The sequence below is a fragment of the Fukomys damarensis genome, unplaced genomic scaffold (assembly GCF_012274545.1).
Source record: "Fukomys damarensis isolate Sample0158 unplaced genomic scaffold, DMR_v1.0_HiC HiC_scaffold_35, whole genome shotgun sequence".
Taxonomy (NCBI): domain Eukaryota; kingdom Metazoa; phylum Chordata; class Mammalia; order Rodentia; family Bathyergidae; genus Fukomys; species Fukomys damarensis.
The window spans coordinates 1,587,116-1,611,853 of NW_022900947.1; the positions used below are offsets into that span (position 1 = coordinate 1,587,116).

The 24,738-nt window shown below is 43.8% G+C and overlaps 1 protein-coding gene across 3 annotated transcripts in view; it reads left to right on the forward strand.

Annotated features, from left to right (window-relative positions):
• The window catches only part of Fam193a (family with sequence similarity 193 member A), an 89,521-nt gene that overhangs the window by 4,035 nt on the left and 60,748 nt on the right, over nt 1-24,738 (forward strand). For 2 of the 3 annotated variants that reach the window (XM_010641733.1, XM_010641736.3), the window contains exons 2-4: nt 17,814-17,974; nt 18,393-18,560; nt 21,030-21,264. In XM_010641733.1, coding sequence (XP_010640035.1) covers nt 17,814-17,974; nt 18,393-18,560; nt 21,030-21,264 — 564 coding nt within the window. The remainder of the gene's footprint in view (nt 1-17,813; nt 17,975-18,392; nt 18,561-21,029; nt 21,265-24,738) is intronic. The other variant, XM_010641735.1, reaches the window with a different exon arrangement.

The following is a 24,738-nucleotide window of genomic DNA, read 5'->3' on the forward strand; positions in this document are numbered from 1 at the left end:
TTTTTTTTTTTTTGAGACAGGGTCTCACTATGTAGTTGAGACTGACCTGGAACTCACTATGTAGCTCAGGCTGGTCTCGAACTCACAGTGATCCTCCTGCCTCAGCCTCCTGAGTGCTGGGATTACAGGCATGTGCGCCACCACGCCCGTAAGCCAGATTTTTTTAGGAGTCTGTCAATTTTGTCTCTTCAGAGAAGCACCTTTTAATTTCTAAAGTATTTCTTGGGCTGGGGATTTAGCTTAGTTGTGCTGTCGCCTGCCGTGCAAGTGCAAGGTCCCAAGTCCGATCCCCAGTACCAAAAAAATTAAAATAAAGTAAAATAGCATTCTTTTACTTTGTTTCATTAATTACTGCTATTTTGTATGTTAGAAAAAAACATAAGGACATGGAAGAGAACAGTGCAAAGTGTGTTTCCTTCAGCACCTGTCTGTCATCTCCCTTCCCCCTCCCTCTCAGGGGTCCTGCCTGGTGGTGATGCTTGGTCAGGACAAGCATTGGTGTCTTGAGCTGCACATTTGAAGTCTCCAGGTTCTCACTCTCCTAAGGAAGGCGTGCCTGGCGGGTGTGCACAGCAGCTGTGGCACTGCTCTCTAGGCCTCTTCTGAGTGCTGGTGCTGCCTGATGGATCTGAGGCGCCTGAGCCTCAAGTGCCAACTACTCAGGGAAATCACGTTCCTTTCCTACAGGGAGCAGACTGTAGATGCTACAGGATACTTGCTTTCTTCCACCGTTATCTTCTTACCTCTGAGCTTTTTAATAGTCACATGTTCCTATGGCACCCAGTATGGAGGCCTGCAGGAGCTTCACCTGCATCAGCCCTGCCTGCTTTCCTCCCAGGGCTGTTTGGCTGGGAGCTCACTTGGTGTATTTCTTTACAGTTAACTTTACTTACCTATGAAAGATTGAACCTAGGGCCCTTATATTGAACTACATTCCTAGCCCTTTCATTTATTTACTTCTTTGAGCCGGGGTATCACTAAATTGCCCAGGTTGGGGTCAAACTTGGATTTCTCCTGTCTTAGCCTCTCAGAGTACTGGGCTTACAGGAGTGTGCCATCATACCTGGCTATTACTGAGCTTTTTCAAAGGTGTCTATTCTGTATGTGTCTTTGTCCTTCTTTCTTTACAAATATTCCCTTTTTGCCCTACATCTTCTGAGTTGTCTGGGCTCTGTACTAGCCTGGGGCCGTCTGTGGCAGGTGCTCTTCTGAAGCAGTGCAGCGGGCTGACTTTCTCCTTCCTCCTGCATCCTTTGCTCCCCATCTTGGTAGTTCATTTTAGGCATTCTTTGTATGTTCAGCAGAGAGGTAGATGTCATTTGGTCTTCTCGCAGTCTTTTTTTTTTTTGGTATGGGGGATGGAACTTAGGTCCTTGCGTTTGCAAGGCAGGCCCCAGAACCACTGAGCTAAATCCCCTGCGCTCTCAGTCTGTTTAATGTTGAAATTAATTCATGTTACTTCCTGTGATTGCTATTGTATTTGAGATTGTTTCTGCTACCACACAGGTCAAAGATGAATCATTGCCCTCAACATTGCCCCTGGCCTGAGAGCTGCCTTTCTGCAGGGCTGTTGCTCACCCGCTTACTTGTGCGAGCTACATTACCCGTGTGTGTGTCTAAATCTGGTATTGTACTTTGGCTCTTCTGATGTTTTGCAATTTATGAAACATAGTCATACAGTATGCAGCCTTATATCCAAGATTCATAAATTATGTAGTTTATTTTCATTGTGTACTGTTCACCTTTATGAATACACTGCATTTTGGTTTGCAGAGTTTGCTTTTATGAATTTTGTTAGTCCAGCTTCTCTAGAGGAGCACAATTGATAGAAAATCTTTGCGAAATCATGCAAAGGGATTTATTAGGGAGGCATCTAGTCATTGGAAATGTGTGTACAACAGGCTCAAAGATACCCATAAATACAGTTAATGTTCTCAGGGTCTCATGATGACAAATAGAAGTGGTTGTGGTATGTTTCACCAGATTCGAATATAATGTGTTGTTATTGGTGGCAGTTAATTTTGTGTCTTGATTTTGCTAACTAATGAAATACTCAGGTAGCCAGGAAACATTGTGAACTTTTTCCTTGTGTCTGTTTTCAAAGTCTGATATTTAAAGCAGTAGATTAGACAGGGCAGTGGAGGGTCCAGGCACAACTCAGTCCAAGAAGCTGGAAGCTGACCTGCAGGCAGGATCAAGGGTGCAGATCGAGTGCAGGGTTGCAGGCCTGGACAGCCCTTGTAGCACCATCTGTTCCACAAGGAAAAGAAACTGGAGACCTGTACCTGTGTCTTCAGGTGATAGGAGTAAAAAGTACACCCACTCAAGCGGGCTAGAGACTCAAAAACACATGAACTTCCTCCTTTCACCTTTTCATTTCATCTGGGCTACCAGCCTATAGGTTGGTGCCACCCCAAACCTTATGGGGTCCCCACCCCCATCTGCTGGCTCATATCTTATCATCTTCACAGATACGCCCAGAACCATGTATCAGTAATTTAGTGAGAATGTCTTGGACTAGTAAAGTTATCATACCACAGCTAATGGTCACAGTTCACCACATGTCAGTTTGACAGCCATCTCCTTAGACCTCTTTGTACTTTTCAGATACAGTAGCAATTTTGTAATTTTGCTTAAGTGATACAACTGTTCTACATACAAAGAAAACTCACTATTCCCTCCCCAGAATAGAAGGCAGTTATGGTAATGCTTACTCTTCTCCTGACATTCCACAATTTAAATATTAAAATGTTGGTTTAATAGTACAGTGGAGCCTTGACTTACACGCTTGATCAGTTCCTGAGGGATGATTGTAACTCAAGTTGGTTTTGGTCAGTACAGCTGAGATCTGGATGTTTACCTGGGTACAAGCTATAAATAACGAGAGGCAGATGAATCTTGCATCAACTGAATTAACCCAAGTAGTTCCTATGTCAAGCCAGTCGTAACTTGAGGGTCGACTGTACTTAAGACTCAGCTGTATCTCTTCTGGATATCTTTTCTTTTCTTTTTCTTTTTCTTTTTTCATACTGGGGATTGAACTCGGGTCCTCGCGCTTGCCAGGCAGGCGGCAGAACCACTGAGCTAAATCCCCGGCCCTTCTTCTGGGTATCTCCCTAAGAGTTAAAGACATCATATTACAGTGATAAATGCATACCCATGTTTATAGCAGCACAACTCATAATAGTTAAGTTCCACCAATACATGGATTAAAAAAACATGAGACACCGATATATATATATATATATATATACATACATACATACATACATACATACATACATACATATACAGTGGAGTACTACTCAACCATAAAGAATAGGTTTGAATCATTTGTAGGAAAGTAGATGCACCTTGAAACCGTAATGCTAAGTGAAATAAATCAGATGAAACAAAAGTTTAAAGATAGGAAGGTCGGAGATTTAGCTCAGTGGTGCTGCTGCCTGCCTTGCAAGTGGAAGGTCCCGAGTTCGATCCCTGATACGCCAAAAAAAGATTAATGATAGGAAAATAGGGAGGTACACTTTATGGTGATGGAGGTGAAAGGAGTAGGGAGGAGAAGGGAAGTAAAAATGATTAAAATATGCACCAATTCCCCAAGATTAATGTAGTTACTATGTATTGCAAACATACTAATAAAAAGAAAATAAAAAATACAAGTATAGTCAATCAGTGTTATATTACAAAGAAAGAAAACAAATATCTGTTTAATGTGTGTGTGTGTGTGTGTGTGTGTGTATGCACAAGTGTATTAACAAAATAGGGAAGAAGCAATCGTGACAATTAGAATCCTCATTTCTGTAATTGGCCATGTGGTCGTAGTTGGTAGTTATAACTGCCTGCTTTATTACTTGTTCTGTATTCCCTTGGCCTTTAGCAAGCACTTCTGTGGGTTTTGGTCCTGGACGGAAGGTGCATACCTTCATTGCTGAAGGTTCTGGATCATCTGTTGTCAGCCTACTGGGTTGTTGGGGGTTGGTACTACTAGGAGATGCCCTGAGGGATCTCCTGCACTCCAGACATGACTTTTCTTCTCTCTGTTGTGCAGTATTTGAGCAGTTTGCCTTTGCGAATCTGGATCAGGTCTTTCTCCATCACCCCCAATGCACAAAACTGCAACTCGTTTTTCAGCCTGTTGAGTCAGAAGGCGTGAGGAGCCCAAAATGGTGAGGGGGAAATCTTAACTTCAAGTTCAATGGGATCATTGTTGTGCGTCCTGGAAGAAGCCTTCTGTCCTCTGAAACTAAGACTTCTGGGATAGCAGAGCACAAGGTTGTGGGTACAGGAAGCAAAAATTTTGCTAGTGGGTCACTCTAGGGGTCATGGGGAGTGGTACTATTCCCATTTTTTATTCCTTCATTCTTGAGCTCATGAAACTTCACATAATCTCTACTTTGTAGTTAGGCTTTCCTGAGTTTTGATTTTATAAAAATATAATCATGCAGCATGCAATGTATTTGAGACTCATAAGTGATGTAGTGTCTTTATTTTCATTGCTGTATACTCTTCACCTTTATGGATACACTGCATTTAGTTTCTCGATTTTACCATTACTGAGCGACCCTCCCAGAGCAGTTATGCATTCTGTTTAGGAATGGAGTGAAGGAGTTGCTGAGTCATAGGGGCTTATGTAGTTAACTACATACTGTTAAGATCAGTAGCATTTTTAAAAATAAAAACTTTTCCCAAACAAAAATTAATGACTTAGAGTGGCAGCATTTTGTATTTTTTGCAAATTTCTTTAACGTCTGATCATGGAAGAAAGTTGGAGTTTCCCTTATGTGCTTTTGTGTTCAGTCTCTTGTGATAGGTCATTTTGATTGAAATTTATTTTTAAAAAATGGATTTTTCAAGTAATTGTAAGAAGCGAGTTTCTTAATGCTTTGTTGTGATGTGGACTCTTAAAAGCTGATCAGTGACTTTTTCTTACTAGTCCATTGGTTTGTCTTGCCCTCTGAATGGATCTCTAACCCACGCCTGGTTTTGTTGGTCTTTCACAAAATAATGATTTACCAGGTTGACCAGGTTGAGCAGACCTTCCTGATGCAGATATTTTTATTTCTCATTATTAACTCAGCACATTTGTTAATATCTTCACTGATCTCATCAGATAGGGCTTTCATAAAAGCTTTTATGCCTGTAGTAGCAGGTACAAGTTTTCCCTAGCTCTAATCTTTGTTCAGAAAAATTATATTTATGAAAAAAGCTTAAATTTTTAAATAAATCTAATTCAACAGTAGTACTTATGATTACTGTATTATATATTAATTAGATAATGGTTTATGCAAACAGTGGTACTTAGAATTTATTTTTAATAGAGTAGCTCTTTATGGTTATTCTTTTCTGGCTTTACAGATTCTTCAATGCTTGCGTACTGGGGATTAAACCCAGCCAGGGCTTTTGCACTGAGCTACCACCCCCCCATCCCCCCAAGCCTTTTTTTATTTTTGTTTTTTTATATTGAAACAGAGTCTTGCTAAGTTGCCAGGGTGGGCTTGAACTGTGATCTTCCTGCCTCAGCCTTCCAGCGTGCTGGGATCCCAGGTGTGCGCCACCTTGCCTGGCTGCTTATAACATTTTCATCATATCCATCCCTCCATTATCCTCCTTCACTGCTTTTCTCTTCCTGTATTCCCTTCCTCTTGTCTAACAGTGGTTTCCCACCTGTTTTCATGCCTTTTTCTACCTAACTTTCATGCCCTTTAAAAAAAAAAAGATTGTAACATATAAGGGAAAACAAATGGTATTTTTCTGAGTCTGTCTTACTTGATGTGATAATCTCCAGTACCATCCATTTCCTGAAAATGACATAATTTTCTTATTTATGGCTGAGTAATACTCCATTGTTTATAGATACCACATTTTCTTTATTTGTTCATTGCTGGGCACCTAGGCTATTTCTGTATCTTGGCTGTTATGAATTGTGCTGCAGTAAACATGGGTATGTGGGTATCCCTAGAGTATGCTGACTCTAGTTCCTTTGGGTATATACCAGAGAGTGATATAACTGGTTCATATGGTAATTCAGTTCTTAGCTTTTCAAGGACTCTCCTTATTGATTTCCATAATGATTTTATTAATTTACATTCCCATCAGTAGTGTAGAAATGTTCTTTTTTTCCTGCATCCTCACCAGCATGTATTATTTTTGTATTCTTGATGATAGCTATTCTGACTGGGGTGAGATGGTATCTCAAGTGTAGTTTTGATTTTCATTTTCCTACTGGCTGGAGATGTTAAACATTTTTTTCATATACTTAGGGCCATTTGTACTTCTCATGAAAGGTGTCTGGTTCATTTGGCTATTTATTGATTGGGCTGGGGTTTTTTGTTGTTTCAGTTTTTCTTTTTTGGTACCAGGGAATCAAACTCAGGACCTTGTGCTTGCGAAGTACGCAGTGAAAGCACTGGGCCCTTATTGTTGTTTTTGAGACAGAGCCTCACACCTGTAGTTCAAGCTGATCTTGAACTCACTATGTAGCCCAGGGTAGCTTTGAACTCACAGTGATCCTCCTGCCTCAGCCTCCTAATTGCTGGGATCACAGTGTGCCATCACACCTGATGGTTTACTTTTTTAGTGGTGTGTGTGTGTGTGTGTGTGTGTTTTATTCTTTATGTATTCTGGATAGTAATCCTTCGAGTAGCTGGCAAGGATTTTATCCCTTTTCAGGTTGTGTCTTTACTATGTTGTCTTCTTTGCCGGGTGGAAGCCTTTTGATTTGGTATAGTCCCATTCTTGTTCTTGATTCTGGCTATTATTTCCTGTGCTATCTGAGTCCTATTCAGGAAGCCTTTTCCCGTGCTTGGGACTTCAAATGTTTCCCTCTGTTGATCCATTTTGAAATGATTTTTATACAAGGTAAGAGATAGGGATCTATTTTCAGTCTCCTACACATGGATGTCCAGTCCCATGTGTGCCCTCCCCATTTATTAAAGAGACTGTCATTTCTCCCACGTACATTTTGGACCCTTTGTCAAGAATCAGAGGGATGTAGTTGTGTGTGTTTGTTTCTGTGTCTGTTTTGTGCCAATACGAAGTTTTGTTTTGTTTTACTATGGCTTTGTAGTATAATTTGAAATTGGCTGTTGTGATACTTCCACTCTTGCTTTTTTTGTTTGGAGTTGCTATCCTGGGTCTTTTCTGTTTTCATATGAACTTTAGGATTGTTTGTTTTCTAGTTCTACTATGAAGTAGATCATTGGAATTTCAGTGGGAATTGCACTAACTCTATAGATCACTTTCAGTAACATGGCTATTTTATATATATACTTTTTTTTTTTTGGTACTGGGGATTGAACTCGGGTCCTTGTGCTTGCAAGGCAGGCCACTGAACCGCTGAGCTAACTCCCCAGCCCTTATATTATTTATTTTTAAATTTTTATTTTATTTTATTTTTTGAGACAGGGTCTTGCTGTGTAATTAAGGCTAGTCTTGTACTCATGGCAATTCTGCCTCAAGTGCAAAGATTACAGTTGATGCCCACCACCCTTTGAGCTTTGGACAATATTAATTTTGTTGATTCATGCACATGGGGGAGGTCTTTCCATCTTATAGTCCTTTTTTTTTCCTTAAGTATTATGGAGATCTTTTGCCTTTTTGGTTAGGTTGATGTTTAGGTATTGTTTCCTGATTTTTTTTTTCTTGCTGGTTTATTTTTGGTGTGTAGAAAAGCCACTGAAGTCGGGTTTTGTGGCACAGACCTGTAATGCTAACACTTGGGAGACTGAGGCAGGAGGATTTTGAATTTGGGGCCAGCCTTGGCTGCATAGTCATTAGAAAAACAAACGGGTCGATATATAGAGGGGCCCCATCTCAAAAAATAAAAAGAGAATGGCTGGGGATTTAGCTCAGTGACACCACGCCTGCCTCACAAGCATAAGGACCTGAGTTTGATCTCTAGTACCCCCCCAAAATAATAATAATAATAATAATAATAATAATAATAATAATTTTTAAAAGGAGAGAGAGAAAAAAAAGCTATTGATGTTTTAATGTTGATTTGTATTCTATTTTGCTGAATTTATCAACTCTGGAAGTCGAGGGCTGTTTGTACCATTGAAAGTTTTTAAGAGGTTTGTCTTCCCTGCTTCAGGGTCTTCTAAATACAGAATCATATTATCTACAAATAAGGATGATTTGACTTCTACTTTTCCTGTTTCCTATTTGAATCCTTTTTATTTCTTTCTCTTGCCTAATTGCTCTGACCAAAATTTCACTTTGTGACTATTTCATGCAGGCAGTAAACAAGATCCCTGGGTCAGACTGAGGACATGAGTCCTTGTGGCACAGCAGCAGCATAGGCATCCCATGCTGACATTGACTCCCCACTCCTGTGGCAGTGACTTGGGCTCCCCACACAGCGAGTTTGTGCTACAACTCAGGAACTCTGCACCTTGACTGCGATCCGGGAGCAAGCGTGGTTTTTGCCTCTCGCAATCAGTCTGCCACCTGAGAGCATAACCTAGCCTTGCAGCCTTGGCTGACCCCACAGGACATAGAGGAACATGCGAGGCCATGAAGGCCTCTCCAAACTGGCCTCCCAATGGACCTTAAAATAAGTCATCAAGCCAGGTGTGGTGGGCACATTTATCATCCTAGCGCTCTGGGAGGCAGAAGCAGGAGGATCAAGTTCCAGCTCAGCCCAGGCAACTTAGCGATTTAGTAAGACCCTGTCTCAAAATTTAAAAAAGAAAGATGGGCTGCAAGTGCAGCTCAGTGCAAAGGCCATGGGTTCAGTCCCAGTACCCACTGAGAAAAGGTATGATGTGATGAATGTGGCAACAGAGAGGTAGCAGTGGATCTTGGCCACATTGGTGTTGGTGGAAGGGTGCAGGGTGCAGAGACTAAGCTGGTGGTTCGGAGCAGGAGCAGGCCTGGCGTATCCTGGAGAGGGAGCTGGTTGTGAGGAGAAGCCCTGCCATCTTTCTGCTGACTGTTGGGACTTGAGGTGTAATCTGCATCCATGTGGTTATGTGCATGTGTGTGTGAGTGTAGGATGCTCACGTCATGAGGCAGTTCAAGGTGAAAGGGGTGGCAGCACAACCTAGTGTAAGAATCTGGCCATTCCTGTCTGTGTATGCTTCTAATTTTTTTTTTTTTTTCTTTTTGGTACTGGGAATCGAACTTGGGACCTTGTACCTTGCGAGGCAGGTGGCAGAACCACTGAGCTAAATCCCTGGCCCTGTGTGCTTCTATTTAATTCTCCCTTTTTCCTGTTCTCTGCCTCCCCTGATAGCACTGTCCTCAAATTTTACAGCCATCCTCATTCTTTTATTTTTAAAAATTCCTTAAACATTTTATTACTTATATGTGTATCTCTAATAATCTAAATTTATTTCTAAAATGGTGCATGCTGATGTCCTCTGTGACTTGTTCTTTTTGAGTAGCTGTGGTTTATTCGTTTTCACTAATAAAATTTCTGTAACGATTCATCTATCCTTTTGTATATAACTGTGTTATACTATATCAATAACTTTGCTGAAGGACATAAAGTTGTTTTCCTTTTTTTTTGGTACTGGGGATCGAACTCAGGCTCTTGTGCTTGCAAGGCAGGTAGTGGCCCCACTGAGCTCAATCCCCAGCCCTGTTTTCCATTTTTTGCAATCATAAGCGGTGTGCTGGACATTTATATTCCTGTCCACTGGCACTTATGTGGCAGAGTTTGGTTAAGGGATTTCACTTCGGAGAAGCATTACTGGGTTATACGGTACTGGAGATGTTTAAATGTGTGAGATACACCCGTCTTCCCAGAGCTTCCCACCAGCAGTGTTGTACTCTGGTTCTTGGTGTTCTTGCCCTCACTTGGCACTGGGTGAGCAGAGTTTGACTTTGGGGTGGAAGGGAGGAAGGAGAAACCTGGTAGTACTCTGGGGTCTCACTTGCATAGCAGACTGTGGCCACACTCTCTAGAAAAATTGAGACCTGGTCTGGAGATAGGGCTTCACATTTGGGTAAGATAGCCGGGTGTGGTGGCACACACCTGAAATCCCAGCACTTGGGAGACTGAGGCAGGAGGATCGCTGTGAGTTCGTGACCAGCCTGGGCTACATAGTGAGTTCCAGTTCAGTCTCAACTACATAGTGAGACCCTGTCTCAAAAAACCAAAAAACCAAACCAAACCAAACAAAACCAAAACCACATTTGGGTAGGATAGGAAGTAGGGACTAGACAAGTGAAGAACATTTCTGTCAGAATTCCTCTTATAAATTTACCTTATAAGATTGTTTTTGACAGTGAGAGTAGATTCGGTGAAACTGGGGGTAATAGGAGAGTGGGAATGAGAGTAAGTGTGCCCAGGGCTTCCAGACTTCTGGTACTGACTGACTGGGTCCTTGCAGAAGGCAGCAACCTCTTTCCCTCTCTTTCTCCCTCTCAGTAGCATCTAGGTGTGGAGGGAAGCATGGGAGGGTGGCCAGGATCAGGCTGCTCACACAGATTCAGGGCCAGGACAGATCTCCAGGAGTTCACCCAGTAGCCTGCGTGGCCACCAGTCCTGCCCAGGTGGCCCTGCACTAGAGCCAAGACTGTGCCTGGCTCCTTCTTGCCCAGCTCAGGCATCATGCAGGCCTGCCTCAGAGCAGCAGCTAGACATGGTGTTTGGATGAGAGCCTACCGTTGATCTAAATCCACCAATAATTTTAGAGGGCTGTGGGTTCAAGGCCAGCCTGAACTACATAATGAAACTTTGTTTCAGAAAAAGAATTATTTTTTTCTTTCAAGGGCTCTGTATAGCACTTAAGTGTCCTACCCATTGAAGACCACTTGAAAATCAATTTTCGGCATTTCTGTTTTCAGATTGACTGTAAAGTCTCTGATTTGACCGTGAGTATTCACAGTTGTGTCTGTACTCATCAGTCATTAAAATTTAACTCCTCAGGCTATAGAGATGTGGCTCAGCGGTTGAGTGATAGAGTGCTTTCCCAGCATGCTCTAGGCTCTGGGTTCTATCTCTAGCACCGTGGGGGAAAAAGGCAGGAAGGAAAAGAGATGAGAGAGCAACACTTGCACTGTATACTTTGGAGCCAGACTCTCAGTGGTTGCTATTCCAGCTGGCCTCCAACTCATGGTCCTCCTGCTTTAGCCTCTCCTGTGCTGGGGTTACAGGCATGCCCCCCACTGTAGTCTTAAGTGGATGACTGGCTTGATAGCCAACTGCCATCCTGCTCTCTAAAGGGCTTATATTTGCAGCCATGTATGAGAGTTCCAGTTGATGCCAAGTGCTTAATTACAGCCATTCTTGTGGTTTATAGTTATCTCACTGTGATTCTAATTTGCCTTTTTAAATGCCTGTTTTTGACCATCTTTATACTTTCTTTCCATTAGTATCTATTTAGTAAAGTGGCTGTTTAAATCTTCTGCCTATTTTTAATGAGATTCATTCTTATTATTATTGTGAGAGGTCTTTTATGTGTCCTGCAAGCCATTTATCAAATATGTTTCAGAACTATTTTCTCCCAGTGTCTGGCTTGTGCTCTTCACTCTCTTAACACTGCCTTTTTCCCGTGTGTGTGTGGTGCTGGAGATGGAACCCAGGACTGCACCTGTGACAAGCAAGTGCACTACCATTGAGCTGCACTTCCCAGCCTTGCACACACTCTTGAGTTGTTTTTTTTGTTTTGTTTTGTTTTGTTTTAAGGAGGGGTATAGGGGATCAAACTCCGGACCTTGTGCTTGCGAGGCAGGCAGCGGAACCACTGAGCTAAATCCCTGTCCCTCTTTTGAGTTTTTGAGACAGGGTTTCCCTCTGTAGCCCAGGCTGGCCTCAATCTCACGATCTTCTTGCCTCAGCCTGCCCGGTGCTGGAATTATAGGCAGTACAAGTGTTCCCACTAACACTTTGTTTTGAAGAGCAAAAGTTTCAAGCTTTGATCATTCCAACTTAATTAATTTTTAAATGATTTGTGCTTTTTGTGCTCTGTTTTTAATATTTATTTATTAATACCAGGGATCGAACTTGGGACCTTGTGCTTGTGAGGCAGGCAGCGGAACCACTGAGCTAAATCCCCTGCCCTTTGTGCTCTATTTTAAAAGCCATTTATACAGTGATAGGTGTTTTGCCCTTTGTTTACAACAGCTTATACTTTTAGGTCTGTGATCCATTTGAATGAAGCTTTGTATCTGTTGTAAAGTGAGGGGTAGGGGCCATATGGATAGGCAGTTGTTCCAGTTGCCTATTGGAAAGATAAGTTTTATCTTGTCAAATTACCTTTGCAGCTGTGTGAACAGGTGATAGCATGGCAAGTGTGGACATCTCTGGACTTGGAGTTCCACTCTGTAGACACCATACTTCCTGATTCCTGGAGCTTTTTATAGAAAGCCATGGAATTCTGTAGTAGTTCTCTGACTTTGTTCTTTTTCAAAAGTGATTTAGATGGTCTAGATCCTTTTGGTCTTTTCATGTCAAATTTAGAAATAGCCTGTCAGTTTTTACAGAAAACTCTGATGGGATTTGAATTGGCATTTGTAAATCTAGAGGTTAATTTAGGGGAGAATTGACGTTGTAACATTAATGAGTCTTTCAGTCCATGAACATAATACAGTATAACTTCATTTATTAAAATCATCTGAGTTTATTCTCAGCATTTTATAGTCGTTAATTTCCAGGCCTTACCCATAACATTATAGTGTTAAATTTTTTCCAAAGTATTTAATATTTTTCTTGCTACTTTAAATATGCCTCTAAAAAGTTTTTTTATCCAGTTGTTTATTGCTAGATATAGAAATGCAGTATTTTCTATTGACTGTATGCTTTGAAGACTCATTTATTAATTCTAGTAGTCTTTGATAGACTCCTTAGGATTTTCTTGTATACATAAATGATCATGCTGTCTACAGGTAATGTGTTTCTTCCCTTCACAGATATATTTGTCCTGTCTCATCTCATTTTCCCGGGCCTCTAGTATGAGATTGACTAGGGCTGGTATGAATGAACATCCTTCTCTTGTTGCTGATCCTAGGGTAGCTTTTAGTCTTTGACCACTGCATACTGTGGTAGGTGCAGGGTTTTGTGAATTAGATTGAAGTTAACTTCTGTTTGAGTTTGCTGAGTCGTCATATTGAATACATACTGAGTTTTGTCAAATTCTCTGTACATCTCTTGAGATGATCACAGAGTTATTTTTTTTAGTTAACACAATAAATTATGGCAATTTTTGAAATGTTGAACAGACCTTACATTCCTCAGATAACCCATAGTTGATCTTGATATATTATCCTGTTTTATAACTCGTTGGATTGGATTTGCTGATGTTTGTTAAAAATTATTGTGTCTCTGTTCATGAAGAATATTAATCTGTAAATTGCTTTTATATATATATATTTGGGGGGTTGGTTTTTGAGACAGGGTCTCACTATGTAGTTCAGGCTAGCCTTGAACTCACTAGTGTCCCTTCTGCTTTCTTGTCAGCTTTCTTGGATTCCACTCACTAAGGAGACCATATGATATTGGTCTTTCTGAGTCTGACTTATTTTGCTCAACGTGATACAATCCTCTAGATCCATCCATTTTCTTGCAAATGATGGAAATTTCATTCTTTTTCCGGCTGGCTAATCCTCCATCATGTGTGGATACATTTTCCTCATCCAGTCACCTGCTGGTGGGCAGCGAGGCAGGCTGCACTGGGCCACAGTAAACATGGCTGTCAGTGTCCCCAGTTTGCTGAATTTAACTGCTTCCGGTGTATTCTGAGGGGACCTAGCTGGGTCAGGTGGTGGCTCTGTGTTTAGTTTCTGAGGAGCCTCCTTACTGAGTTCGATGGTAGTCGTACTAATTTATACAATCTCCTAAACTGTGTAGAAGCCCCGCCAAATCTTCATCGGCATTTATTGTTTTTTGTATCCTTGTCGATAGCCATTCTGACTGGGGTGGGGTGAAGTCTCAGTGTAATTTTGGTCTGTATTTCCCTAATTGCTGAATATGCTGAACATGTTTTCATATACTTATTGGATATTTGTACTTCAGCTCCTTTGCCCTTTTATTGGTTTGGCTTTTTTTGATTTTTGGTGTTAAGGTTTTTGAGTTCTTTATATATTGTAGATATTAATCCTCTGTCAGAAAAGTAGGTGGCAAAGATTTCTCCCCATCTTGTAGGCGCTCTCTTCACTCGGTTGGTTGTGTCTCTGCTGTTCAGCTAATTGTCTTTTTAAAAGGCTTCGTTAGTGTGCAGCCTGTGACCCAGGTCTTTGTTGTGTGTGGTGCTCCTCATCCCTTTGTGTAGAGCTGCACTTCACTTGGTGGTGTTTTTTGTCTGACTCAGAGCTGTCTTAACTTGTCTGCACACTGTTGCGTTGCCTTCATTTTAGAAAGAATTTCTGTTTGGGATTCAAGGTTGTTGGCCAGTTCTTTGTGACCTCCCTGGTTCCTGATTGGAAACATGTTGCTGCCCTTGTCTTTGCTCCTGTGGTGAAGACACCTCTTCCACCTGCTTCTGAGGTTGCGCTTCGTCACTGGCTTCCAGCGGCTGACCGTGAGTGCCATTGTGTGGTGTGCTTTGCGTTCACTGTGCTTGAGACTCATTGGGCTTCTTGAGTGGATGAGTTAAGTTTTATAACATTGGAAACTTTTCACTTATTTAATTTTTCTCTGTGCTTCATTTGGAGTATTTTATTTCCTGTCTCCAGGCGTATCCATATTTTCCTCTCGTCTGCTCTTTAATTTTTGAAATAATACATTGTTTTCCGTTTCTGGTAGTTCCATTTTCTTTCTTTTCTTTTTTATATCTTCAGTTTCTTTCCTTATCATGCTTACATGTTTTTCTATTGAACATATGGAGAGTATTTTTAATTGCCAGTATCAGACTTTTTACTATTGGTTGTGTCATCTCGGTACTTTGGGTTCTGTTTTCATTGATTGATTTTTCTCCCATAGTTCAGGTCATATTGTACATTTTGGGTTTTGTTATTGGATGCTGTACATTGTGAACTTTATGTTGAGTGCTAAGATTTTGTTGTATTCTTTTAAATTGTGTTGGATTTGGACAAAAGATGGCTGCAATTTGATCTGTATGAGAGGGGTACTCTAAAGTACCACTGTTATCTTGTGCCTAATTCCAAGACTTGCCTCCATTTCTTATCATTGGGAGATGTCTTTCAGTTGTTAGCCGCTTTTCTGAGTGCTGGGTGTGTGGACCATCATGGTAGGTGCCGCTATACAGTGGTGACCTGGTGGAAAGCTTCCTATCTGCATGGGACTCGTGTTGCAGTGTTGAAGACAGATTTAAAAACCAGAAAGCAAGAAGTAGCAGGATTTCAGATAGCATTTTGTGCTAGAAGAGCTTAACTGGGGAGCGGTTGGTTGCTTTGCCAGATGGAGTTTGATCAGCAGAAAGGCTTCACACCCAAAATTAAACTGGCACTTTTTAAAAAAAAAAATGTCCTGGGCGTTGAACCTAGGGCCTCATACTCACATTCCAGGCAAGTGCTCTACTATTGAGCTACATCTCCAGCCCCTTTTTAAAATTTATTTTTATTTTACCTGTCTTACTAAAGCTGACCAGGCTGACCTCAAATTTGGGATACTCCTATTTTGGCCTCTCCAGGAGCTGGGATTACAGGCGTGTGCCGCCGCACCCCCATCTGGCTCATTTTAACATAAGGAAAATGGAACCTGGAAATGTGAAAGGGCTCAGCCACCCAGATCTGTGAAGGAAACACTAAAAGTCACAGTCACAGCAGGTCTAGGGTATGCCTACACGCTGTGGAAAGGGTGTGATCAGGACCCACAGGGCAGCAGAAGGGCTCCTTGGAGTGCTGCAGGCTAGGCTGGGTGGCAGCCACTTGCTGGAGAGTCCATTCTCACTGAGTCGACAGAGGTTCTTGGTGGCTGGAGCTGGAGGGGCCCAGTTTTTCAGTGTCCCTCTAGTGCCCTGTGCCTCGTGCCAGCAAAGGAGAAACATGTTCCTTCATAGATACAGATGGAGGTATGGAGTCAAGAAGAATAGGAGATTGGTAGCTCCACCAGCCTCCCTGAGCAGGGGCTCTTTTTGCTGAGGCTGGACTGCTAGAGCTCCCCTTGTCTGTCAGAAGCGGTCCCAAAAACGAGAGGATGGGTGCTCAGGGCAAAGGGAGCAAGCACATTGACATTGCACTGACATGAACACAGGGCTTTGTCCTGGTCAGCCTTGGTGGCTCAATAAGACATGCAGGGTTCGGTCCTAAATTGTATGAGAAAGTCAGATTTTATGCACAGGAGCCCGTGAGCTTACCCTGGCTGGCTGCTTGGGAGTGAATCACAGTGGGTAGCGTGGGAATAGGGGCCCATAAGAGGTCGAGCGGTTGCCAAGAGTGAGGTGCCTGTGGCCCACACTGGGCTGGCAGCAGTGGCGGGAGGAGGAGGGGTGGGCTGTGGTTGTGGACTGGAGGAGCTGACTCCACAACCTTCCAGTCATTTTTGGTGTTGGAATGGTCTCATTTTGTGGTGTTAATTCCAGTCTACATACAACCTTGGCTGTCTCGGCTATTCAGAGCTCTTTGTCAGAGTCTAGGACATGAGGCCTTAAATCTTCAGGATGCAGGGTGACGGTGTGTGTCCTGTGTCCTTATGTCTTCCTGTGCTCTGGGGTGGAAAGGAGTTGCTGCCCTGTCTATGGTTCTGTCAGGCGGAATGGGGCCCACGGTGCTCGCACACTGCTGGCCTTACCTGCAGAGGCTTTGTCTGGGCTGCTGCTCTGCTGCCCAGAGGCTGGGCAGGTTACAACGGCAGGTGGAGGTCAGGAATCCAGGGTGCTGCTGTCCTGGTGTATAGTTGGCAGCTCCTCACCTGTTCTGGGTGGGTTCTTTCACTCTAACACAGATCCTGGCCTCCTACATGCTGTCCGCTGAGCAGCTCTCAGCAACCTGCCCCCGCCCTGGTTTGGTGTCAGTGTCTGTGTCCCAGACCCTCAGGTTGTGAGAGGTCCTGAATTGGGTTTCTGCTCTGCCTTCTGCAGCAGATGGGGCAGTTCTGCAAGTAGCTGTGCACAGCCTGGCCGGGCTTCAAGCTTGAGAGTTTCTGCGTCTCTGGAAGCCTGTCTCATGGCTGTGCTTCCCCGCCTCAGGCTGTCAGCTGTCAGGGGTAGGGTAGGAGCTGGCCACCCTATTGAGGTGGATGTTCTCCAGCCCCCAGCCCCACATAGCCCCATTCTCCTCAGGCCTGCCACTTGGGGACCAGGGGCTGGCTGGGTGGGCAACTGGGAGGAAGCAGGTGGGTGGCCCAGGTTGTGTCTGTGCTTTGCAGCAGTGCTTAGTGGAACCCTTTCCATCCTGGAGTATGAGCAGCATCACTGTCTGACCTTGCTTCTTCCTTGCATCCTTGTCCAAGGAGTTTTTTTCACTTGGCTTTCTTTGGACAGAGAGTCATGGTCCTTATCTGGGCTTAGAGTGGCTGAAGGTTTTCGCTCTGCCATCTTTAGGTGTGCCTGCTTTACCTTCCAGAGGTGACTACTGGGATGGTTGTCACGTGTGCTGGTTAAAAACAAAAGAAATGTGTTGAATATCATCATGTTAATTATGTTTTAAACCATCAGAAATTTTTTTTAAACAAAGGGCCAGGAATGTAGCTCAGTGACACGGTGTCTGCCTGGCAATTGCGAGTCCCTGAGTTCATTTCCCGGTACTACCCCCACCTCCCAAAACATCTTGTTTTAAATAAAGTTTCCCTTTTTTGGATACTGGATCAAATACAGTTCGTTAGAGAAGAAGTTTCCTATGTGATGCCAGTTATTTTATTTTTAGTGTCTAAGTTTTCATTTTTCTTAAAGGGCAATTTTGAACAATTAATACAAAATTGATGCCATGGACTTTTGGACTTAACTGGTCTCTCACATTGTTTTTAAAAGCAGGGCCAAGATTTCCTTCTTCACTCGCCACTGGGAGGCACCCAGCCAGATGCCAGCAGTGCCGGGAGATTGGCTTTGGGCGCACAGACACTGCCCTCCACAGGGCTGAGCCCTGCGCCCACGGATGCCACCTGCTCGTGTGAGGCCTGCAGCGAGCGCAGGTACGTGTCATGTGGACCATGTGGGCATGCTTGGGCGTGTTGTGTCCAGGAGCATGTGGGGCTGGAACAGAAAATGGGGCTCTTCACAAACAGCAGCAGGGTTTTGAGCCACTCCTGTGAGGGAGACAGTGACCTGGCCATTACCAGGAAGACCACACAAATAAGAGAAGATTTCTGTCCTTGAGGGACTAACACTAGGATGGTCATTTTAGGAAGGGCCAGTAATGAGTGGGCATGGTGATGAGACTCTGAGAGGAGCATCAGTGACAGGGAGGGTGTTGGGGAGGCTGGTGACGAGCTGCAGAGGAGCTGTGTGCTGTGCCCTGCTAGTGAACACCAGAAAGGGCAAAGGCACAGGCCCTGTAGGAGTGGAGGTCAGCTGGCTGGCCAAGAATAACTTGCTTTTGTTGTATCACAGAGAAATTTCAACGGAAACAGACCGGGAACCTCAGCAGCTGCAGAACTACTGGTCAGAAGTGCGCTACATGGTCCGCTGCATTTACCGTCAGGCAGGAACCCCACTGGCAGATGACCAGGACCAGTCCCTGGTGCCCGACAAGGAGGGTGTGAAGGAGCTCGTGGATAGGTACACGCTTCCCTCTGTGTCGTGGCCCTGTCACAATCCTGCTCTTTCCTGCTATTCCTGAAGCCTCTGCTTATGGGTGGGCTCAACTGGACAGGCTCAGCCCTAGGTGGGGTCAGAACTTAGCATACAGTTGGCCAGAGGAGGTTATAGAGTTGCATGTTGTCCCAATTGTAATGAGACATGAGATGACTATCATGCTTTTGTGCTAAGACTCATAGTAACACCTACCTGCCTGTCTGAGTCCCAGCCATGCCAGGGGCAGTGTTAGGTACCTTCATAGGCATCAGCTCCAGGAGGAAGGCTGATTTCTGCCTTTTCCTGAGCACTGTGTGGCTGGCACCTGGTCAGGGTCCTGCAGCATGTGGGTGTAAAGCAGCCAGAGCCCATGGGGCTGCCTTATGCAGGAGTGGCTCTTGACCCCGCCATCTTTTTGTCGGCAGGTGCCTTGTGTCCAGAACTTATAGGAGAGGCAGGCATCACCTCTGTTCTTCCTTAGAGTTTGAATGTACCATTGTTTTCTGATTTCCAAAATGTTCCAAATAAATAAAGACAACAAATTTGACCTGGATGAGCATTTCATGGGTTGATTCTCATTTTGGTTTCTTTCTGTCTCACTTTTTGAGTGCACATATTGGAGGCTTATTAACTGTTTGCTGTGTGGTGGGTTTTATTCTGGAAGCAGTGAGGTGATAGGTGGTAGCTTGTGTTACTTTGAGATCAGTGTGTGACTGTGAGCCACTGGTGTTGTATGAGACAGTTCTGAGTGGTATGTGCCATTTCCAGAAGGTAGATTTTATAGTAAGTACTAGGAAAACTATGTAGCCTTTACATCAAACCCATGATTTTGCAGAATATTAATGTTGTAGCTGGGGTCTCTTAGAGTAATATCATGCACATGGTTAGCACCCAGTGTTTGCTGTATGCTCGCTGAATAAGCAAGTGAATGAACTGCAGCAGCATCTTCAGCATATTTCTGCCTCTTTTGTAAATTCTAAGAAATTGCTTACCAAAGTACCATGTGGTTATTTCCTTACATTTATAAAAAACTAAAGTGGCCAAAGAAACAATGCATCTCATCTTTCCTTACTAAGAGATCTAAGGAAATATCCATTCCTCTTGTGAGTTGATTATTCCTGTGTCATTGTCTTTCCTTTAAAATAGATGAAATACATCTGTATTGCAGGGGGTAATTTCTTATACTGGTAATCAAAATAAGGAGGGTTATGTTACAGCAGTTAATATATCTGCTTGAACTGTGCCGATTATAGATCCTTCTTTCTCAGTCTCCCAAGTAGCTGGGATTATTGGCATGTGCCACCATGCCTGCCAATTTACACTATTTTTCTAACCACATTTTGTGTAAGACATCCCATATCCTGTTGCAAGATTTTACTTGACTCTTATTTTTAGCAACGTGGGTAGAATGGTAATTTTTTGGCGGGGGTAGTATGGTAATTTTAAAATGGAATGGGTGACCACTTAAGTTCTTTTGCCCAGATATACCCCAAAGGGAAAAGGATCTATTCTGTAAAGTCCAACAGTTGTCTTGTAATACATCTCACAACTCATTTCTAACAGGCACCAAGTGCAGAGCACACTGGCTCCTCTGTTAGCACATCACCATAGACATCTGGTTGTTACATCCATAATCCTGGGCTTCCATCTAGAGGAATCTCCGAAGTACACGGTGAAAAGTAGTAGTATCTTGGACCACAGTAACGGCTGAAGACTGTAGGACTAGTCTTAAAAAGTGGATCACCTCCATGTTTGGAAAGAAGGTCACGACAGCGTTCATTGCCATTGTGGCTAGTGGTGGGAATGTATCTTTTCCCCTCAGCTAATTGTGTTTTATACATTTTTATTAATTGGAAAAATTTTAAAATAGGGTAAATTGTGTCTATAAAGTTTCCTCTGATCATAAAAATAACACAACCCCATTCGTATCCTATACCAAGTTCCTAGAAGGAACGTGTCGCTAGCCCCAGCTCTACATCAGGTTTACTCTGTGCCAGCATTAGTGGTTTTCACCCATTAACGTGTAATAAACCTTCAGAAAGAATGGGTTTCCCTGGGCATGGTGGTGCAGCCTGCAGGACTGCAAGTTAATAGTGCAGCTAGGGCTATCTCTGAGTTGCGGTGGGACAGTCTGCTGCCTGCTGGTTGTGTGAGATCAGACCCCTTCCCCAACCTGGGTGGGCTGGCCCAGTGAGTGCACACATGTAAACAGGGCTGTGCCCAGGAAACAGCAGCCTTTCTGTTCGTACCGGTGATGCTGTCTATGCCTGGCTTCTTCATCTGCCAAGGGGGTGAGGTGCCTCTCCCAGGTCGGCACGAGGAAGATGACTACTGTGGTTACCACGTGGACACCTGTGGAAAGGCTTCAGAAAAGATGACCACTGATGTCAGCATTGGTCAGCCCTGGTCCCCATGTGAACAGCCCACAGCTGAGTGGTAACTGTCTCTCCACAGGCTCTGTGAGCGGGACCCTTACCAGCTGTACCAGCGGTTGGAGCAGCAGGCCCGGGAGTACGTGCTAGAGATGAAGGTCCGCCTGCTCCGACAGCTGTCATCAGCAGCAAAGGCCAAGGCATCGTCCAGCCTGCAAGGCCCTCCCCAGGCCCACCACTTCATCTCCCTCCTGCTTGAAGAGTATGGCGCCCTTTGCCAGGCGGCACGCTCCATCAGCACATTCCTTGGCACTCTGGTAAGAGACAGCACCCTCTTTCCTGTCTGGCTACAGAGCTGGTGAACTAAAGAGCAGCAGTGTGTGGCTGGAGGAAGTGTCACACTTGCTGTGCGCTGTTGCTTGTCCTCTCTGCAGGGTCAACTAAGGCTAGTTCTCAGGACTTTGCCACCAGCATGAAGTGTTGAATGGATTGATAGCCACGTGACATGGCCTAGTAGTACTGTTAAGGGAGACATGAGGCCCCAGAAAGTGAGAAGTGGGGCCAGGCCGCAGTGAGGACCAAACATACATTAATAGGGAGATGAGAGGACGTGGTGTCTTGGGTGGTTAGTGTGGTCATTACTGTGTCCTCATTTGAGGGGCAGGAGGTCCCTCAAGAAGTATATAGCCTTTGTGCAGCCCTGAGGCCTCTGTGTTCATCTGTATGTCCACCACCAGCCTACCAGGATCAGGAACAGGCTTCCCAAGGGACCTCACATTTGTAGCAGAAGATACAGGTGAGTTTCTAAATTACCTTGGTGGAAGGAGGCACAGAGTGGAAATACTGTGTTGGAAGAAGACTAGGCTACACACTCACCCACTTACCTGAAGTCTGACATTTCCACCATCACTTTAATTTGATAAGTGATGCTTCAGTGGACTCTCATTTTAAATGCTTTCTTAGTGGTCAAATTATTTGTTTTCAGTACCAGGGATTGAACTCATGCTAGGCAGGTGCTCTACCACTAAGCTATATTCCTAGCCCAAGTTCTGTATTTCCCAGGCTGAGCTTGAACTTGTGATCCCCCTGCATCAGCATCCCAGAAGGCTAGAATTACAAATGTGCACTGCCACCCCCAGCTCCCAGCCCTTTTACAGTTATGAGATAGGCTCACACAGTTGCTCAGACTAGGCCACAAACTTGTGATCCTTCTGCCTCAACCTCCCCTGTACAGCTGGGCTTACATGTGTTCCACTGTGCCTGGCTTATGAACTAACACTGTGAAACAGATAAAGTAGCCATTGGTTCCCAAGATTTAAGTGATTCTAAAATTGATAGGCTTCTCCAGAAAAATTGCTTTGTATGCTACTTGGCCACCAGACCCATGGGGTCTTACCACTCCACACTCCTGCATAAGTGGCTGCTGGGCCTTTGAGGCCTCACTGCAGGAGGCAAGGGGAAACACTTTCAGCGAGCAGACTGGCCAGGTGAGGGGCAGTCACTCCTGAGAGCGCCCTCCTCTACCCCTGCTCTGTTCGCAGCTCGTCCACTCTCCTGCACTGTGGGTCTCTGTCTGCTTGCGGAGCCTTCTCTGTGGAACACCTCTTACCCTCCTGTCTCCTGACAGAGCCATGGCCCAGGTTACCAGGCTGTCCCTCTCCTGCCAGCCTGTTGCTCATAGACAATGGAGAGAATCCATTCCAGAAAGTACTGTGGACGTCCATTTTATAAAGTTAGCAGGAATTGATTTGAACTGTTTACTTTAGCAAATTCCTAGCAATTTTTTTTCTAGCAATTTTTAAAGTAGAATGTTTTCTTACAATTTGAACAAAATTGTTGTTCTCTTAAGCATAAAATATGACTATTGCTCAGTGCTTTACTTTCTTTACAGATAAGATACTTTATAGTAGTAGACAAGATACCCTGAGCTATTAAATTTCTTTCGAAATGGCTTGAAAGAGAAGAAGTCCTAGTGTTAAAAACCAGACATTGTAGTGCACACCTGCAGTCCCAGCCCCTAAGAGGCTAGGGCAGGAGGATCTCCGTTAGTTCAACACCAGCCTGGACTACATAGTGACACCCTGTCTCAAAACACCAAGAGAAATGAGTGAATAAATACCAGTTGAGAGCTGTAATCCTGTGAGAAATGTATGTGCTCAGAAGTCAACATTTACTCCAAGGATTTCTTCCATTCCTGGGAAAAAGGAGACATAGCCTCAGTTCAGTCCAGGGTGAGGTTGGCTCATAATGAGAGCCCCATGAATGATTACGACTGCAGTGTAAAGGTGAAGGAGAAAGTCGGGCATGGAAAGGGACAGCAAGGGCATCCACCCATTGTGGCCTGAGAGTAGGTGGGTATAGCCGGAAGGATAGCTTTCCAGAGATCTGTGACCATAGGCTGTTACCATGTATGTTTGCATGAAACAGCGAGGCCTAGCTACTCTACAGAAGTCCAGGACTGCTGCTAGAGTCCAGCAACATGCAGGTCACCTCCTGAACACTTGGCTTTCAGTCTGACCTATGGTAGAAGAATTTGCATAAGTAAAATCCCTCAAAATGAGCAACTCATAGTTAGAAAAACAAAATCCTCAAGCAAGGTTCAAGAAAATCCAAATGAGAGCCAGCAGAAGCAATAGACAGAGTTATATATTAAAGATATTTAAATTTGTGAAGAATATAAAGTAACTGTACCATGTTTCCGAAGTAAAAGATGTTTAAAATTATGAATTAAAGATTAAGAGTCTAAAGAAGGATGATCCAGATTCAGAAAAACCAAAATTAGTGAGGTGTGCTGGTATGCACGTATAATCTTAGCTATTCAGGAGGTTGAGACAGAAGGATCCCAAGTTCCAGCCCAGCCTGGGCTAAATTAGTAACTTAGTGAGGTCCCATCTCAAAATAAGAAATGAGCCAGGATTTAGCTCAGTGGTGCCACACCTGTCTGACAATTGCAAGTTCGATCCCTGGTACCAAGGGGGGAAAAATCAAAATTTAAAAACAGGATATGGGTGTCGCTCATTGTAAAAGTCCTGGATTCAGTCTCCAGCGCCCCCGCCAAATCTAGAAGTAAAAATTTGTAACTTAAAAAAACATCCTGATGGATAGCTTAACAGTAAGAATCTGAGAAAATAATTGGTGGAGCTCTGTAGGATGTAGTTCCAAGGCACAAAGAAGTGGATGTAGAAGAGCGGTTTGGAGACAGTGAGACGTCTCGTCTCCACCGGGGAGATCTCAGGAGGAAGACAAGTCTGAGGATAGAGATGGCAGCTGCAGATCCCTGCAGGAGTTTCCTACAGAGGGACCTAGAATGCTGGTGCCAGTGACTCAGTGGCTGCTGTGCTCCTGAAGCCTGCCCAGTGTCATCAGAAGCCATTCACAAGTTTGTATACATTTGATAGGGAAATAAAAGGCCTTACCTTGCCAGTGTCTCACTAGTAGAGAAATCGTTTGCATCTGTCAGATAGAAGACTTCTCAGAACTGTTTGTTGCTAGCAGCAAATTTGTGTGTTAAAGCCATTTGAAATATTAAACTTTCATTACATTTTGAAAGCCCAGTTGTAAGAAATAACAGTCAAATGTATTACTTTTTTCTCTGTCCCTTCATCCATGTGCACTCGCCCCTTTCCCTTGTGGGGTGTATGTAGTGGTACATGAGGTGGAGACCCAGGCCACTGTGAGTCTGAGGTCAGATTCAGTGCATGCCTTGGGACTCAGGGAGCAGTGACGCCTCAAACAGAAAGTTCCAGGCCTGTGTAGGAGGGAATCCTCCTGGGGAATATCCTATTATCAAT